The 17,557-nt window shown below is 54.4% G+C and overlaps 1 protein-coding gene across 5 annotated transcripts in view; it reads left to right on the top strand.

Moving 5' to 3' along the window:
• The window catches only part of LMF1 (lipase maturation factor 1), a 190,680-nt gene extending 185,033 nt beyond the window's left edge, over positions 1–5,647 (top strand). For all 5 annotated transcript variants that reach the window (XM_084536873.1, XM_084536871.1, XM_084536872.1 and 2 more), the window contains one exon: positions 5,327–5,647. In XM_084536873.1, the coding sequence (XP_084392999.1) occupies positions 5,327–5,501 (175 nt within the window). In that variant the 3' untranslated portion in view covers positions 5,502–5,647. The remainder of the gene's footprint in view (positions 1–5,326) is intronic.
• The last annotated feature ends 11,910 nt before the right edge of the window (positions 5,648–17,557 follow it).

The following is a 17,557-nucleotide window of genomic DNA, read 5'->3' as shown; positions in this document are numbered from 1 at the left end:
TAAGATAACACCTCTGATTTATCATAAGCAATACATGGCCTAATATTATCAGAGTGAAATGATTCTGCTGTCCTGGAGGGAGACTTTAAGGAATTTTCTTTACATTAAAAGAAAAACAACCCCATATTTCAGCACTGTCAAGGGGCAGCAGGGCAGAGCTAATGTCACAGCGCTGGGATCTCGGCAGGGCCATGGCCAGCTCGTGTTTGCTCCATGCCCTGCCACCTGCCACATACCGACCGTTAACCCCTGCTGAAGGTAATGCCTGGCAGTGCTGTAAGCCCTGGGGATATCCACGTTTCTTTCCCACCAGGTTCACTCTGTTGTCGCTGTAGACACAGCCTCTGAGCATCAGTTTTCAACCTGTCAAATGGAGTGAAAAAAATCGTTGCCCGCTCCTGAGAGAGTTTTGAGGATGAGTTGCCCACGAGATGCTCCAGCTCTGCAGGGCCAGACCCCACAAGAGCCTTGGAGAAAAAGAGGTCAGTGACATGGAAAAAAAACAACCCATGGAACTACCCTCATTCTGCAATGGTTTGCGGGCCAAAGATGAATTTATGGTCGCTGCTGCTACTAGCAGCACAGGAACAAGCAAGAAAGGCAATGATGGAGGCTCTGCTAATTTAATGAATTTGTACTTTCCACTGCCACTTGCTCTCTGATTTACAATGGAGTGGGGAACCTCGAGATAAAAAAAAAAAAAATCACACATTGAAAAGACGACTCGTGTTTTGGTTTCTTTCTTCCCTCTCCCACCCTGGCTCGCCCTGTCAGGCCATTAATTCTAACAGAAAACACCGGGTCTGGTTTTTTCCCTCGAACCCCTCAGCTGTTGCAGGGAGACAGCTGCACCCTCTGGAACTAATTACAGCTGTCTGGGAGATTTAGCCCTCCATCGCAACAACTCCAATATTGCTGCTAATTTTTAACACGTACAGTTGGAAGATGTCATAATAGGCTGATATATGATCGAATCTTAAAAGTGCTACAGCGCAGCTGCTACCGGGCATCTGGTAGGATGAATATATTGATTTAAAAAATAACGCTGATTATTTTTAGCTTCCCTGCCTGCCCCAAGGCTGCAGCCTTGCCTGATGCATGCGGTGATGGAGGGCGCGTGCATCCCCGGGGGGGCGGTGGCACACGTGTCCCCACACTGTGCCACGTGGGGCTGGCAGGCCCGTCTGCATGGCGTGTGGACCTGTCCTTCCTCGCCATCTGCACTAAGATCCACAGCTGCCTTGTGGGTCCTCCAGGCACTGCCACCATGGCTGGGAGGAGCTGGCAAAGGGACGCCCGTGTCCCTTGTCCTGCGTCCCATCAGAGGCTGTCGTAGCGGAGGTGGTTTTCTGTCTCCTGGAGGAGCAACCTCTGGCTCGCTTTATCTAACCAAATCCTATTTCTTGCTTCTCAAGTAATTGTTTTTCTCTCGTGTGTCTCGTAAGGGACCTACCCTGGACATTGCTGGTTCAGCTGGATGCTTCCTCCAGGCTGGTCCCCACCTGGCTGTGGCAGTTGTACCCGCTGCATCCCGCTGTGTCAGGGAGAGCTCCTAGCTTTTGTTCACTCAATAAATCCTGGGAAACTGCTTGCAGCAAGGAATGGCTTTCCTGACCTTCCTGACTGTCTCTGAAACATGAGCATTGCTCGTTCTTCCCCTGGTATGAGGGATCACCTGTGGCATTAGTCTCCTTTTAACGTAGATGAAGTCAAGTAGCTTGCTCGTGACCTTCCTCAAGATGCTCACATTTCCCTAGCGCAGCAAGCCAGGTTCCCGCATGCTGGGAGTTTCCAGCAGCCAGAGGAGCCTCAGGGACCTTTGGATCCCTTCCACCACCCAGAAGGTCTTTGCGTGAGCACTGAGGTAGTGAAAAACACAAGCTCTTTCCGATAAGGCAAGCTGCAGCCTGCAGCAGTCTCTTGGTCTGCAGGCAGCCACGTCTGTGCGGGTCCCTGAGTGATGCTTGGAAACTCTGCGAGCCCTGCCGGGACGGGCTGCAGGGCCTTCTGCTCCGGATGCCTTCATATGGGGTGTGCTTGCTCCCCCATGGGATGAGGAGGGAGTAGGTACAGCCAGCCCACGCTGGGAGAGGTTGCAAACCCTGTAACTTTGGAAACGAGGTACCCAGGTAGATTATAAATGCTGGGATAGCTTGTAAACTCTATGAGCCCTGAAATGAAGGGCTCCAGTGAGTATTAAATTCAGAAACTTACATCAGAGTGGCTCAGAAGGCGAGATTCACGGAGGTCACAAGTTTTCCACATATCCCCTGTAGCCTCCAGCCCTGGGAAGGCACAGAGAGGCTGAGCAGTGGAGGCTCTGCAGTGCCCTCCTTGTGCTTTGGTGCATTTTTGCTGCAGTTGCTCAGCTTTCACACATGGGGTGAGTGATTCAGAGCCTGGCAGAGCTCAGCACCACGAACCCTGCAGCCCAGTATGTGCAGGTCCCTCCTGCACTGGGCTCGGACTGCGCATCCCAGCAGCGCAGGTGGGATGGGGCTGGGACAGGAGGGTCACTCAGGTTAGAGACTGGGGGCTCGGGGGGACCTCTCAGGTTTACTTCGACTCCAAACACAAGGCCTTGAAGCGTGCTCAGATAGAAAGGCAAACTTTATGCCACAAAAATGCAGCTTCAGTTGCGTGTGGTTGCTTTAAAGCTCACACGGTTCTAGTTTTACATGCCGATCCCTTTGATAGCACACATTTTAATAGACAAAGAACATATGGGAAAAATCATACCAAATCAGATGATAGATAGCGTTTAATCTGGGCAGGGAAGCCCAGTTGAAAGGGACAAGGAGCTTTTCATTTCGTGGGGTTACTGGGCAGTGCTTGGGTAGGGGAAGGCACTTTGGGGGCTGAACAGAGTTCCGGGGTCTCCAAGTTCTGCTTGGGGCACTCAGAGAAGTCCTCTGCCTTCTGTTCTCCACATCCCCAGCAAGCAAATGGGGACCTTGCCAGTCAGGGCTTGCAGGTAGCTCCTTTGGGCATCCTGCTGGTTTTGTATCGTGGGTGCACATGGAGACAGGAGTACCTGGGCAGTGAAGAAAAGCCCCAAAAGTCCCAGTGAGGCCGCTGGAGTGGGAGAGGAACTGGTGTAAAATCAGCTGGTGGCTCGGCCACATGCATCCCATTACCAGGCTGCCTTTGGCAGATGGCTCCAGGTCTCCTTCCCCATGTGTCCTGTTGGCACAGGGGCCTCTATTTCAATGCCATTTCCCAGGTTTTGGGGAGGAGCTGGTTGTGTGGGTTGCTTCCCTGGTTGGTGCTGGGAGCTCCAGATAAGGGCAGCCAAAGCTCTGCTGCTTGCACCTCTCTAGGCAGCCAGAACCGTCAGAATGAAGCTTTTGGGGTGGTGGATTTGTTCTGTGAATTCAGGAAAGCAATCAAGCAGCACAGCTTTTAAACCTCCTAACTATCTCGGGCGGGAGCCTGCAGGCTACCCAGACCCGCATAAACCTTGCTGCTCAGTAGTGCTCTAATTATGAACAGGAAATTTTGTGCTCCTGCGAAGTAAACACTGTGGGAGTAACACTTCAGCCCCCGTTTGACTTTTACCAGCCACAGAAAAGCGAGGAGAAGGGGCATAAAACTGGCCCTGGCGGCAGGGAAGCCGGCAGCTGCAGGGCAGGGTTTGCAGCGCTGAGGTGCGGGCGGCCCCGAGCTGTGGGGGGGCTCCCAGGCAGCATCCCCAGGACCCCAAGACCCTGGTGCCTGGATGCTGGATGGGGTTGGGGGGCAGAGGAGCAGCCAGGGCCCTCAGTGTCTGCCCCTTCTGCAGCAGGGAGGTGGCTCCTGCTCTCTGGGCCACTCTTTGAATCAGGTTCCTCGGGCTCCTTTTCCCAGCACCTAACTGAGATCTCCCAGGCTGTCATCAGCACCCCTCTGTTCTTGTTCCAGACACAGTTATGGGATCAGCCCCTTTTTCTGTTTGTCTTTCGTGTATTTGAGGACTGTCACCAGCCCCTGTTCAGCAGGCAGCGAGGTGGGGTGCCAAGGAGTGTACAGCATCGGGCGACGATGTTTAAATGAGAGCTGTCCCAGTGCAGCTCCACGTGTGTCAGTCTGGGCTCCCTTGGCTCACCCCGTTCTCCTGAGAGGAGCGTGAAACCCCGAGGTGTTTGCTCTGCTTTCCTTGAAGTCAGGAGACAATCCGGGCATGGATTGCAGTCGGTGGCAGCAAGGCAGCAGCCGCCTTCGTGCCTTTTGTTAACAGAATCGTTCCCGTCGTGCTCGTCTGGGTCCCCGTCAAGATTTAAATTGAGATGTCAAGATGTGCTTGCAGCAGACCTTTTAATTGGGCTGCAGTTTTATCAGCCGTCTGCCATCTCTCCTGCTTCCCGTGTGAGTGCGTTACAAAGGTGAGTGCTAATGGCAGCCCTACAGGAGTCGTCCCTAATTATTTTAGCAGTAGGAGCCAACTCGGCGGCGTCCCGAGGCGCAGCCCTGCGAGCGAGCAGCTGCGCGAGCGTGGTGCCCTGCTCAGTAGCAGGGTTTGTATTTTAGTAGTGAAGCAAAGCAGCTTTAAATGAGCATTGACATGACTTTGACATTTTTATATTGTGGGTTAGTTTATGAACTTATCCAGCAAACGCGGCGATGCACTCCGCAAGCAGGGACCCCAACGCTGAAGGACCGGGGTGTTACTCCTGCTCTTGTCAGCATGCCCTACATCAAGCGGGACCAAACCTCCCGAACCGAGCGGCATGTTTAGCCTCCGAACGTGTTTCGCGAGGCTGATGAATGCTTCTTTCTGCACTGTTTTAAAATCTCCTTTTCTGTCAACTCCCAGGGCGGCCAGAAAACAGATGCGCTCGGAGCCCCGCTAACAAGCGGCGGAGCGAAGGGAACAGCCGCCGGCCGGGGCAGCGGGGCACGGGGGGAGCTGGGGTTGGGCTGTGTACCCACAAGTGTCCTGGGCAGAAATACTCTGTAGTGCTCTCAGAAAAGGAAAAGAAAACAAAAAACAAAAAAAAAAAAACTTTTGTGCTTTGTTATTCTCCTTTCAGCTAGGTTGTAGAGGGGTGTGCGGTGGTGAGTAGTGCACGGGGTGGTGGTGGTGTGCCATAAAGCTCTCCTGCCTCACGTATTGCTCCTGAATGGCATTTAGAGGAGCCAGGAAGGCTCCAGCAGTGACAACCAGCACCGCTGCTGGTGGCATAAGGGCTGGGGCTGGATGGGGCAATGGGGAGGGCGAGCCAGGCTGAGCACACTGCGGCTCAGTGCTCCGCTTCCCGTGCACTACAAATACAGTCTGGCTGTCCTGCAGGGCGAGGAGCCCAGCGCCAGGCCCCTCCTGACCACCCTGTGCTTTGTCTCTCCAAAGGTGGATCCGAGGGGAACACTTCAAGTACAAATTCAGCCGACCTGGGGGAACGCACGCCGGCGAGGGGAAGTGGTGGATTCGGAAGAGGATCGGCGCCTACTTCCCCCCCGTCAACCTCCAGGGCCTGAAGAAGTTTTACGAAGACAGGAGCTGGCCGTACCCCGTGCGGGACTGATGGAGGGGAAGGAGCCAGGTCAAGAGCGACTGGCTGGGGAGGAGCGAGAGCCGGCAGCTCCCTTATAAAGCACACTTCTTGCCTCTCTATTTTTTTACAGATCTTTGTTTACACATATTTTACAGTAGGTTCCCAGCCAACCTGTCCACCTGCTGTTGTGGTCTGGTTTTTCTCATCTCTCTGTTTCTGTCTGTTTGTCTTTCTCTTCATAGCCTTGCCTGATGATTGATTTCTTTTGTCAGGCTGCTCCATTAGAAAATCATCAGCTCTAGAGTCAAGAGAAAGGAGAACAAATACTGACTCAAGTTAATATGTCCAATTTGGCACATTCCAGATTTGTAACAAGTATTTGTGAAGAGGGTTTTTATACCTCTGCTGGTGCTGGAATTTCACTTTATTAGATGAAGTTTTGCAGGTAAAGCTCAAAATGGACCAAAAACTATGAAATGTACTTTTGGGGGAGAGGTTCAGTAAAGGCAAAGCTCCTTTCCCTTTCTCACTGCTGTCCACTTTGCAAACTCTCAGGGCCACATTCAGGTCAGAATTAAATTCAGAAATTAAATTCAGATTTAATTCTGTGCAATTTAAGGCACTAACACAGAGGGGGCTCAGCTGAGTTTTCTCTGTCCAGCTGAAAGGAGGCTCAGAACACCTTGCTGCTTTCCCTATCCTTTGCACCAGAGCCCAGTGCTTCTGCCTGTCCACCTTCTGTCTTGCTGCTGCTGGAATCAGCTTGCGAAATGGGATGCAGAGTTCAGAAATGGCTGGTTGATGTTCTGCATCCTGAGCTGTCCTGATCAGTAAGTCGCTGTGGGGGGCAGAAATCCCTGCCCTGCAGTGCAGCACCACTCATGCCAGCCCAGCCGACTCGCTGAGCCACCAAAGCTGCTTTATTCCCAATATACCTGCCCTTATGCTACCCCCTCATCACCCTGGGAAGGGCCTGCCCAGAGCCACCTGATTGCAGGGCAGTGACCAGGCTGCACCACATCCAGAGCTGCTGATCCCTGCAAGGAGCTGGCCCCGGGGCTGGGGGACCCCCTAAGTCCCCCCTAAGTCCCCCCTTACCCCTCCTTGCTTTGTAGTCAGGGTTCAGCATCACCCCACAAGGTCCCACCACATGGGTGTTGCTTGTTGAGCCCTGATCACAGACACGGGAGGAAAATGATAATATGCAGAGCCTGGATGGCTCCTGGAAACAGTGGGCAGCTGGCCCGGGTTGGTGCTAATAACTGATCGCTTGTTAGCACAATTTGCTGCAGACATTTCTTCCTAAAGGGAAAAAAAAGTTCAAAGCAACCTGCGTAACGCATAAAATCCCCTTGCCTTGGGGTTGCTTGCAGAAAGCCACAGGTCTGCTGAGGGTCCCAAAATAGCTCACGGTGGAGCTGCCGTGTGGGTTCCACGCGTCGCCAGCGCGGCCCCGAGGACAAGCGCAGCCCTGTGCGGCCCTGCAGTGCCCAGCACACAGCACCCACGCACCCGGCCGCTGCTCGGGGCTCAGCCGGGGACAGGGGCTGCTTTCAGGAGGCGGCTGGAGTCACCGAGTCTGCCGCCGGCCCCACCAAACTCAAACAGGTTTTGTTTTATCGGGCCCTGGCCTGGCCGCGCAGACGCGCTGGGCTGCTTTTTCCTGTTTGCTTAACCTGGGGTTTTATAACTGGCTCTTTCTCTCGGCCCAGAGCCGCGTGTTTGGAGAGCTGGCGGGGTTTGGTGCCGCGGGTGTCTGTGCTCAGGGGGTGTCGAGCATCCTGTGGGGCACGGCCCCACGCTTGGGGTAGGAGAGGAGCAGCCGCGGGCCGGTCCCGCTGGGTCTTGGTGGTGCCGTTGGCTTCAGCCCCCCCAGGGGACAGCGGTGGCTTGAGAGCACACAAAGAGGCTTTCAGCCTTCCAGCTTGGGGTCAGCCCAAGCCACAAGTGAAGGGATGAGCATTGCTCTGTGCTGAGCCCTGAAACGGGTCGGTGCTCAGGGCAGCGACAGCATCCCTCGGTGCCACCAACTGCGTGGGGGCTGATGCAGGCCTTGCCCCCGCCCTGTCCCCAGGGCTCATCTGAGCCTGTCCTCTCGCAGCATGAGATGCTCAGCAGCATGGCCAGTTGCAGTTTTGAAGGAAAAACCTGAGAAAGCAACCAGCAGATAAACCTGGCCTACACACCGGAGTGGGGGGGTGACCACACAGGAGGGAGGATGCGGGCACAAACGCCGTGTCACACGTTCCCCCCCGCCTTCAGGCCGCATGTACCAAACGGGCACCACCAGGAGTGTATTTCTGGAAGGGGATTAAAGACAGCAGCTCGTCAGTAACCACAGAGAGCCTCCCTCATCTTGAATTTTTTCCTGAAAGTGTTAAAAAAGGAAACAACCACCCCGGTGCAGGCAGCCTGCTGTGGTGTATGCCCTGACGTGGGTGCTTGCCCGCTGGGGACACCGCGACTCTGGGGACTCACCACGATGACTCTGTTGAGTCCTGAGTGTTACACCACTCGTTTCTGTTTGCGGCAGGGCTTGGTGGCATGCCTGAAGATCTGATCCCCATCCCGCTGACCCCAGAGGATGGCAGGGGTGCCTGTGGGACCATGGGTGCTGTGAGGTGTCCACCTTTGCCAGAGGTGCTCCAGGCTCAGCATGGCCGAGCCCCATGAGGGTGCACAGATGAGCCACCCGCACGCTCCCCTCTCCCAGTACCACCAAGGCCAGCACCAGCAGGGAGATGAGCTTTGCAGGGGGTTAAAACCTGTCCCAGTGACCGTTTGCAGCTGGCACCAGTGAAAGCTGTGGCCACGGTGGTGCTTAGCCCCTCGCTACAGCCTCAGCACCGCTGCAAAGTGTCGGTGCTCCCAGGCAGCAACCGGGCGAGTCCCGTGTATGAGCTGCATTTGAACCCCGACTAATAGCTTAACTGCAGGGCTTGGAGCAACCTATAGTGCTCTCTGAACTGTAAATAATGTTTATGGCTCAATTGTGTTTTCCTAAATATTTGCCATAGTTCAAAACCAATATTCTTAATGCGTCTTCCTGCAAACAATGGAACATTTTGTTCCCATTACCGTGCGGAAGGACGGGGGTGAGCGCTGCGATGCCGCCTCTCGCTCCCAGCATCTCCCATCCTAGCATGGCTGGGGGACAGCAGCAGGCTCTGCCTTTGCTGTGCTTGGGGTGACGGAGGCTGCTTTGTGCCCGTCAAGGTCTGCTGTAGTTCAGGCCCCCCCAAAAAGCACCAAGCAGAGGTTAAGGGGCGAAGCTCGGCTGCTGGGGGCTGCCGGCGCAGCTGCTGCCTTGCTCAGCCTTCGGGGGGATTCAGTGCGGAGCCTCCCGTGGAGCATCCCTGTCTGTGTGAGCACAGGAGCTGCCGGCTCTCACCTCACTGCCAGATGTTATTTGAAGCATTTCATGATATTTTTTTTTCCCAGTTCTCACACAGCTGAAATTCAGCCCTGGGGCCGGATGCTCTCGCAGGGCCACGGGCAGCCCCGGCTGCTGGGCTCTTGGCAGGGTGCTGGGGTGGGGAGCTGGGGGGGGAGCCCTATGCAGCTCTGATCTCTCAGGCTTGGCAGGATGATGGAGCCTCCTGTGGATGGGGAACCCGGGGACTTTGCACCTGCAGTCCGTGATGGTTAAGCCTGCCCTATCCCCATCTGTGCCCCGTGAGGGACCAGGCTCCCACTTCATGCATCCACACAGCCTCCTGAGCTAACTCTCCACTAAAAGCTCCCCCAGCCTCTCCGGCTGCTTCCCATCCGCGTTCATCTCTAATGCAAACAAGCTGTCCCTGACCAGGGCAGGATCCGTGCCAGCCCCGTCCATCCCAGTGAGTGACAGTGCGAGGGCGCAGCAGGGCCAGGGGAGCGCGGCCGCGTGTCCCATGGGGACAGAGCCCCTCTGCACCACGGCCCCTTGCGGGCTGCTCACCGGCAGCTCACGGGGTGCCCCCCCACACACCCCGCTTTAATTAATTTCTTTTGGTTTCCAACCTCTGGGTCAGGGATAATGGAACCCAGACCGTCATTTACATTCCTGTTTGTTGTGCGTTGCGCTGCTTAAGGTTTTTTTCTTCTCCCTTTTTTTTTTTTTAAATCTGAAATTCTCGCTCCACTCTGGAGCGCTGGCTGGAAGATAATATACATTCAAAGGCAGCGAGGAAGGTGCACGCAGGGAATTAAATTAGAAACGTTTCCCTGGGACAAAATTTTTAAAAAGAAAAGGAACAATTATTTTGAGGGGGTTAGGAAATCAGAACCACATTGTGTTATCTGTTGACTGGAAGTTTTCTTGGAGAGGTTTTTTTTTTTTTTTCTTCTCTCTGAGCTATGCACTGGACATAAAACTTTGTGGCGTTCCCAAATCAACGCGCCATAAATCCATTTGAAAGATAACTCTGTCTGAGGCCTGCTCCTGCCAAGTCCCTCTCCCTCAGATGCTGCAGAGGATGGGAAGGGGACACCCACCGTGCACCAGCCGGGGGGATTAGGGTCTGGACATAAACCACGGCAGCTCCCCGGTGCAGGGTGCAGGTCTGTCAGTCAGAACAGCCCCTGGCTTGCCCCCCATGACAACTCTGTTGTGTTTGCTGTGCTCTCCCAGCCCATCCCCTGATCCAGAGTCGGACCTAATCCCACTCCTTCCTCCGGTTCCTTCTTGAGGTCCACAGAGGTCTCAAAGCCACTGGTGACGAGGCCAGGGTGCTGCTGTGTGTCTGCCCCATCCTGGGACTCCCAGGCTCCCACGGCGGTCACATCCATCCCAGCAGACACGGGCGGATCAAATTAAGCAGCTTTTCTTTTTCTTTTTGTAGAAAAATGTGTCCGACTCACGGGTTGTTAGGAACACGTCCTCCAAAGAGGCGATCCGGTGCGCGTGCACCCTGCGTGGAGCACTGGGGAGCCGCACACCTCCTGCCCTCCCCGGCCCAGGGCCCAGCTGCATCACTGTGCCAGGGCTGTCTGTCTGTCTGTCTGTCTGTCTGTCTGTGAGGACAGGTGGCACTCTCAGACCCCGAGAAGATGTGTGAGTGCCATCAGGAGGGCTGGGGCAGGTGAGCTGTGTGTCCAGCACCCCCTCTGGGGTTGACACAAGGGTGCCTGCTGAAGTGCTGGGCAGGGGGGCATTTTTAGGCAAAGACCATTTTTTTTTGTTTGTTTGTTTGTTTTCCTTTTTCCCATGATTACAAAGTTTTGAAAGTTTTGGGTTTGTATTTCCACCCATTGGTGGTGTTGGGTCCTGCAGCCTTGTCCAGGCTGCTCACCCCAAAAAAGGGAACCGGGCTGTTTTCATCCTATACATAAATGCCTGGTCCTGTGTGGCTGCTGGAGAACACAAGTTAATGTACACAGACAGGTGGAATTTAGTTCTCTCTTGTACACAGGGAAAGGCTAAATCAATCCCTACTTGGGTAATTTGGGAAAAGCCAGCAGTGTGGCTTTCAGAGCAAGCTGAAGGTGTTCACGCCAAGGGGACAGTGGGGTGGGAGGCTGGATAAGGCCATTCAGGGTCCCCAGAGGGGCCGAGCCCTTTGGTTGCATTATTGTTCTCCCTGTCGTGTGAGGCTTTGGCTTGGACTTCACTGAATATAAAGTTGCAAGGGCTTTCAAGTTTTTATAGATAGCTCCCTGTCTCCGAGCCCTGCAGGAGAGCTGTCTTCTGGAGGTAAGATGAAAACCTGCGCCGTGTGTTAACACGCAGCGTTTAGCCTCCCGCAGGAATTTAAGACAGCTGGAAAATCTTTCATGATGGATTTATATTTTGAAGTTGTTTCCAAACACAGGAAGGGTCGCTGTAAGACAGCTGAGCTTTCTGCGGGGATTAGCGGTAGCAAGGTGACGTGGAGTGGAAATGCTTTGTGCTGCCGCTGATGGCAGGGTGGGTTCTGTCGCAGGAGCACGGGGAGGCTCCCGACTCCATCACCATCTCACTGCTCCGTGGACCCTTGGAGAACTTCTGCCCCCCTTCAAAGCCCCTCAAACCGACACCCTTCCTTTAAAAAAGACCTCTAGGGTTGGTCTAAAAAAGCCCTAGGACTGGGGCAAGCAGTCCGTCCTCTTGTTTGATTTTTTGGGATCCACCCAGGTCGTACTTTGAGACCTTTCTCTGGATAGCGGCGTGCATTCGAGCAGCACCCAGGGCCGTGGCTCTGCAGCAGGGCCAGCAGTGAGTCCTGCAGGATTCACCAGGCTCATACCTGTCCTAGCAGCACCGTGCACCAGCCGGGGACCTCCTTGTTCCTGCAGCATTCCTAAGCCGTGTTTTTTTGTTGTGAAGCAGCCAAGCTTCAGTCTGTGAGTTCCCGTAGACGTCTCGGTGTGCCTTCCCCACTCGGAGCTGCTTTTAGAAGCTGGCTTCGCTTTAACACATATTAAAGGAAAGAGCTTTTTTCCTTCCCAGTAGATTAAGTTTGGCTAAACAATTCAGTGTGAACTGCTGGGCATGAGGCAGAAACCTGTAGGCTAAATTACCCAGCTGCTATAAGTTTAGACCAGCATGGGATGAATTTCAGGATCGTATATTAGTTTTCATTTAATCTGATTATTCTGGGCTGGAGTTCCTGGAGGGTCTTCAGGTTATTGTCAGTCAAAAGAATCTTTAAAAGCTTCCATTTGCACTAAACTTTTCCCATTAGAAGTCTATTTTCATTATGGATCAATTTTTATTTTAATGAAAAAATTATTCCCCTCTTTTTTTTTTTTTTTTTTTTTTTTTTTCCAGATGGGTTAAAAATGAAGCAGCGGCGGTTGCTTCCCTGCTTTGTGTCAGATGTGCAGCCGGGGGGGGGGACTGGCGAGGTCCAGGCACGGAGGGGTTGGCGGGGTCTTGCCAATCAAAATGCCATTTTCCTCTTCGGGCGAGGATCTGGCGTGGCTGAAAGACCTCAGGCAGGCGAGGCGGAAAACGCAGAGCCCTTTCCCTTGGGATTTTAGTTTAAAAAGCGATGTGGAGGTTTCCAGAAATAAACCCCAAACCCGTGTCCTTTGTTTATGCAGGATTTTGCACTGGATGTGCCAGCCCAAACCCTGTGTCCCCGCGCTGCTCCAGCTGGCAGTCCAGCACTGAGCCATTTGGGGCCAGCGCCGTGCGAGGCTCTGTGGGGACCCGCTGCTGTCTCCATGTCCCGGTGCCTCGTCACTGCCAGAACCACTCAGCCAGGGCACGCTTTGCAGGGGGGTGATGGGGAGGAGGGAGCTGAGCCGTGGAGCTGCACATCCCAGCTGAGCACCCTGCGGGTCCCCGCGGGTGTTGGGTTTTCTGGGCAGCCCTGGCTTGCTGGGGACAGCCCCGGGCACACGGTGTTGGTGCTGCCAGAGCTGGACTGTGGTCCAGCCGTGCCTCAGTTTCCCTTTATGCAACAGAGGAGATTTCATGCTCTCTGAGAAATAATGCAGATGTAGGTCTGGTTTTGTCTTGGGGGGGGGGGATTTCTGGGCTGCTCTCTCACCAGCAGAGCCTTCCTCCACCCAACCACCCTCTCCATCCGACAGCCCCCGACTCCCCCATCCTCTACAACCTCCCATTTCTTCCTCCCCAGAGCAGGAATTTGGGAGCAGCTCTGCAGCAGCCAGGGGATGCTGCAATGCCCTGCACGTCATTTATTCGGGGGGCTTTCCCCTCTCCCCCCAGCACGGAGGAGCCTGCTTCCTCCGCGGTAGCTGCTCCGGATAGGATTGCACGTCGCTGAGCTTTTCTGTGTGTGTAACTGTTGCTGAGACAATTACGTTAAAATCACACCACCTGCAAGCAGTTAGTTAGAATAATAAATAAGTGATAGATTATCAAATAAAGTGTTCGCTTCAGATGAGGTCATCCTAGCACCGTGTCGCGGGTCTCGGAGGGTTTGCAGGCTGCTTTCCTGCCGCTGATCAGCTAAATAGCTCTTGTATCAGTCAATAAAAAACTTGTAGAGATTAAAGAATCAATTAGGCATTAGCCGAAGGGGCAAAAGCATAACCCAAACATGCTGATAAAATCCAGTAGGTGATTATGGGAACGGTTCCTATTTCATTTTACTTTAGGAAGGAATAATTGCTCGTTACAGAGCATGGAGCGGCCTGGCCTGGATACTTTTCCAGCTTTATAGGGCAGCAGGAGGAAATCCTGGTGCTGGGCTGACAAACGCAGAGGCACGCTGTGTGTTAGGGCTGAATGTGTGGGTTTTGGTGCGTGCTTTGAGGAATGGCATTTTAGCTCCAAAAAGGAAGATAGGGGAGCCTGAGCTGTTGTTTGCCATGGCTTCACCAGGAGAGATTTCTGCCCCAACCAGAAAATTGCCTGCTGAAGACAAAAGGCCATGGGCACACGTTTGCAAACACATTTCTGGACCCAAGCAGCGCTGATGCCCATCAATGGGCTGCACCCTGTGAGGTATGGGAGCATTTACGTTCACATGCATTGCGCCTGGCAGATGTCTGCTGTTGGTACACACACAAATTTTGGCTGACCAACCAAAATCTGATCAGCTGAAAAAGCATTTGGGTATGTGTATATTCCAGCCCTTTCCAATATTTCCCACGTGGCCATCCATTTTCCATGAAAACGCATCCTCAGCGCCAGCTCTGGTCTGAGCGGCTCGTGGGGGGAACCGGGCTGTGCCATGTCACATTTTGCTAATTCATGCTAACATTTATTAAGTGTTAGTCTAGTGCAAAGCCTTACCTCATTCTAAGGCTCTGCATACCGGCCAAAGATAGAGAGCAAAGGTGTGGGGATGCAAAGGCGATGGGCTGCTCCCATCAAGGGCATCCCTCCGTTTGAAGCAGGGCAGCTTCCCGGGCAGGGGCTGCTCTGCCCTCCCCTGCTCTTCCAGGATCTTGTTCAGCATGGCTCCGGGTTTCACGCCGCAGGAATCCCCAAGGAACCCAGCTGGCTGCCTGCCCAACCACCCAGCACAGGTGAGCATGGGGACAGCCGGTGAGGCTGTCACATTTCGTCTCTCCGCATACCTGTCTGGCAGGTGAGACGGGGAATTTGTTTTTCCCTTTGTTTGTTTTTTTTTCTTTTTTCCTTTTTTACAGTTCATATACCAGCAGGCCGTGCTGTGGCTGCAGGCAGATTGCTTCAGGTCACTTTGTTTTAGGAACGTGGGAGAGGTTTGGGCAGAGCTGTGCCATGGGGCACGTGCACGAGGCTAGGGCGTTGCCTGGCCTGCATTTTTCCACATTCACCAAAATAAATAAATAAAGCCCAAAGCTGCAGGGCTGGCTCCCCGGCCGGTGCAATGCCGTGCGGCTCGTGCTGGAGCTCGTCTTGCCCAGCTGCAAGGCGGCCGCTGCCGCCCGGGGTTGGGTTTCCAGTGCAGGGGAAAAAAGAGCCCGATCCTCGCTCGGGGGCTGCGCGGCTAATCCCCTGTTTATTCTCCGTCTAGCCCAGACGCCCACGCTGTCCTGAGCTTTTGTGTTCCTTAACAAGGTCCAGAGTAAAAAGATACCTCTGCGGCAGCTGCCTGCCGCTCCTGGGGCCGGCACTGCTCCGCCTGGCCACAACGCTGAGCTTTTATTTCACCTACGGTGCTGCACGGACAGCGAATGTAGTGCAGGAAGGCTCTGCGGCTGCTGACCGTACCTATAGTGCACGAGCAATCCCATGTGCTGCCCCTGAGCTGGTGCATTTCTGTGGTAAAATAATCTTTGTCTCCTGGGGCAATTTACAGGGCCAACTGCTGTTCTGGAGCCGGGGAAAGTGGGGTAGAAGTGGGAAAGTGGGATCTCCACACTGCAGCTTATACATCCCGTTACACTGCTAATGAAGTGTCGAAAGATGCAGAAGTAAATAATAATAATAGTAATAATAATAATAGTAAAATAGTAGTGCTGAAATCCTAAGGGAGATAAATATACTTTGGAAATGAAATCAATAAGTGTTCTCATCTCCTGGAGTAAAGTAACTGTTTAAAAGGCCGGGATTGTTTTGAAACCTTTAAATAAATTCAGAGGTGACTGAATGAATTTAAATGACTTCAGTCTCTGAGATGGTTTTGCAAGACCCCAGATGCTGTGTGAGGGCCCCGGGTGCTGTGTCCCACAGGTACCCCCCTGCCTCCAATGCAAAACGTGCCCATAGCCCGCATGGCAGAGCCACCCAAGGCAGGGCAGCAGGGGGGCTTTTCAAATAGGTGTTTTTCCAATCAATAATTTGCTGGAAGTGTGTTTTCTGCAGCCATGCTGGGCACCGCACTGGCCTCACAGCACCCTCCTGACACAGCCCTGCTCACGGGGCAGCGCATCGGCCACCGGGGTTTGCCTCTTGAGCTGGAACCAGGGGCCAAGAGCAGACGCTGGAAAAGCCAGAAAGGAAATCAGAAGGATTCCCATCCTTGACAAAGCGGCTGCTTTTCATAAGCAGCTTCTCCCCGTCTCCAGGAAGGCCTTTGGGAACGACCACAAGCCGTGCGAGCCCTCCGCAAACCGTCCCGTTTGTGGGGCCGCAGGTGCCCACCGCAAGGCCAGCGCGGACAGCTGGGTCGGCTCCTTGGGAGACCCCGGCACCCCTTCCCGCTCGCTCCCCTCCTCTCATTAATTGCGTTTTCTGTCCCTTTGTGGCACGGGCGCGACGGCTCGAGCGTGCAGCTGTGCGCCCGGCGCGGAGCAGCCATCTGCAGCGCCCGCGCCCGCCCTGGAAGAAAGCCTCGCAGCTGCGCTCGCCTGGTACCGGCGGTACCCGGACGAGGTCATTCATCACCAGGAGCCCGGGCAAGGAAGCTTGGCAGGGAAGAGGAGGACGGCAACCACAGGAGGCAAATTTTAAAGATACCGTGCGGGTGGCAGTTGTTGTATCCGCAGCCTGAGCTCGTTTCCTCTCGCTGCTTGAGACGGGCAGTGATGGTCCCCGCCGGGGCTGCGAGCGCCCTTTGTGTCCTGCCTGGGATGGAGCAGCCCCAGCACGGCTCCATCGAGGAGCAATGACCCAGGGCTGGGGCCAGCTCTGCCCCGAGAGGTGGCAGTGGGTGGTGGGATGGATGTCCCCATCTGTGCAGCATGAGGAGCGTGGAAATGGGGAATGAACAGCTCGGTCCCAAGGGCAGCGCGTTGGGTTATGCTGGGAGGGTGCCTTCCCTGGTGGCCTCACTGAGATCCTTCCTTGCTGCCTTCCCCCGGTCTCTAGACCCACATACAATAACAGGAGAGCAAAATGTGTGAGCTGAGCCCTGTAGGTACTGAGGTGCACCAGCCCCACTGGCTCTGGCTGTGTGAAATGCTGTGGAAGGCTCCGAGCCCTGCGGCTATCCTGCAGCAGCTGCAGGTCCCGTCCCCCCCCCAGCACCCGTTAGCAGCACGGCTGGCTGGGAGAGCAGCCACGGTGATGAGCCAAGGTCTTGGGCTGGGGAGCTCACGGTCACCCCCTGGGCCTCCTCCCTGGCCACTGCTTGGCCCAGCAGACACCCAACAGTGACGTCCACTGCAGCTCTGATGTTGCTTCTGGTCTTCTTGGCCCCCAGGGCACTGGAGAGGAGGGTGGGTGCCAGGAGCTGCGTGCGAGCCATGAGCTGACCACCCCAAAACAGCATCTGCAGGACCCTGATGTGCTGCAATGGGCACAGGGTGCCACTGCTGGACCCTTCGGTGGCAACAGCTTCATTCAGATAAGACAGGACACGGTCACCTTCCCGGCAGAGAGAGGTGAGACTGGGGAGCACGGTGCTTGTCCCCAAAAGGGACCAGGGAATAGGGTGCACGAGGGCACCTGCAGAGCAGAGAGCAGCAAGACCTTGTCCAGCAATGCTCATCACTACTGGTCGTCCCTCCGTGGGATGCCCCGTCTTTCCTGTTTACTTGTTATTTTGGAAATGGAACAATAAATAATTTATCGCTGATCGGTTGGCACGCGTCCGACTTGTCAGTTAAGTCGATTTTAACTGGCCAAGTGTCAGGGCAAAAGGCCAGGAACGCTGTGTTAGGGAACAGTCAACAGCACAATTATAAGATTAACACCTTGTTTAGTGGTCAGATACTGTCGAGTGGTAAAAGATTGCCCCAGTTTGTCTCTATAGAGCATCGCTCACAAATTACCTTATTAAGCAGGATCTCACTCGCGGTCGGCTCCCTGCACCTGTGTCCTCAGATATTTCCATTCA

This window comes from Aythya ferina (assembly GCF_964211825.1).
Source record: "Aythya ferina genome assembly, chromosome: 15".
Classification (NCBI taxonomy): Eukaryota; Metazoa; Chordata; class Aves; order Anseriformes; family Anatidae; genus Aythya; species Aythya ferina.
Note: the sequence above shows the minus strand (reverse complement) of the source record. Positions and strands in the feature narration are given on the sequence as shown.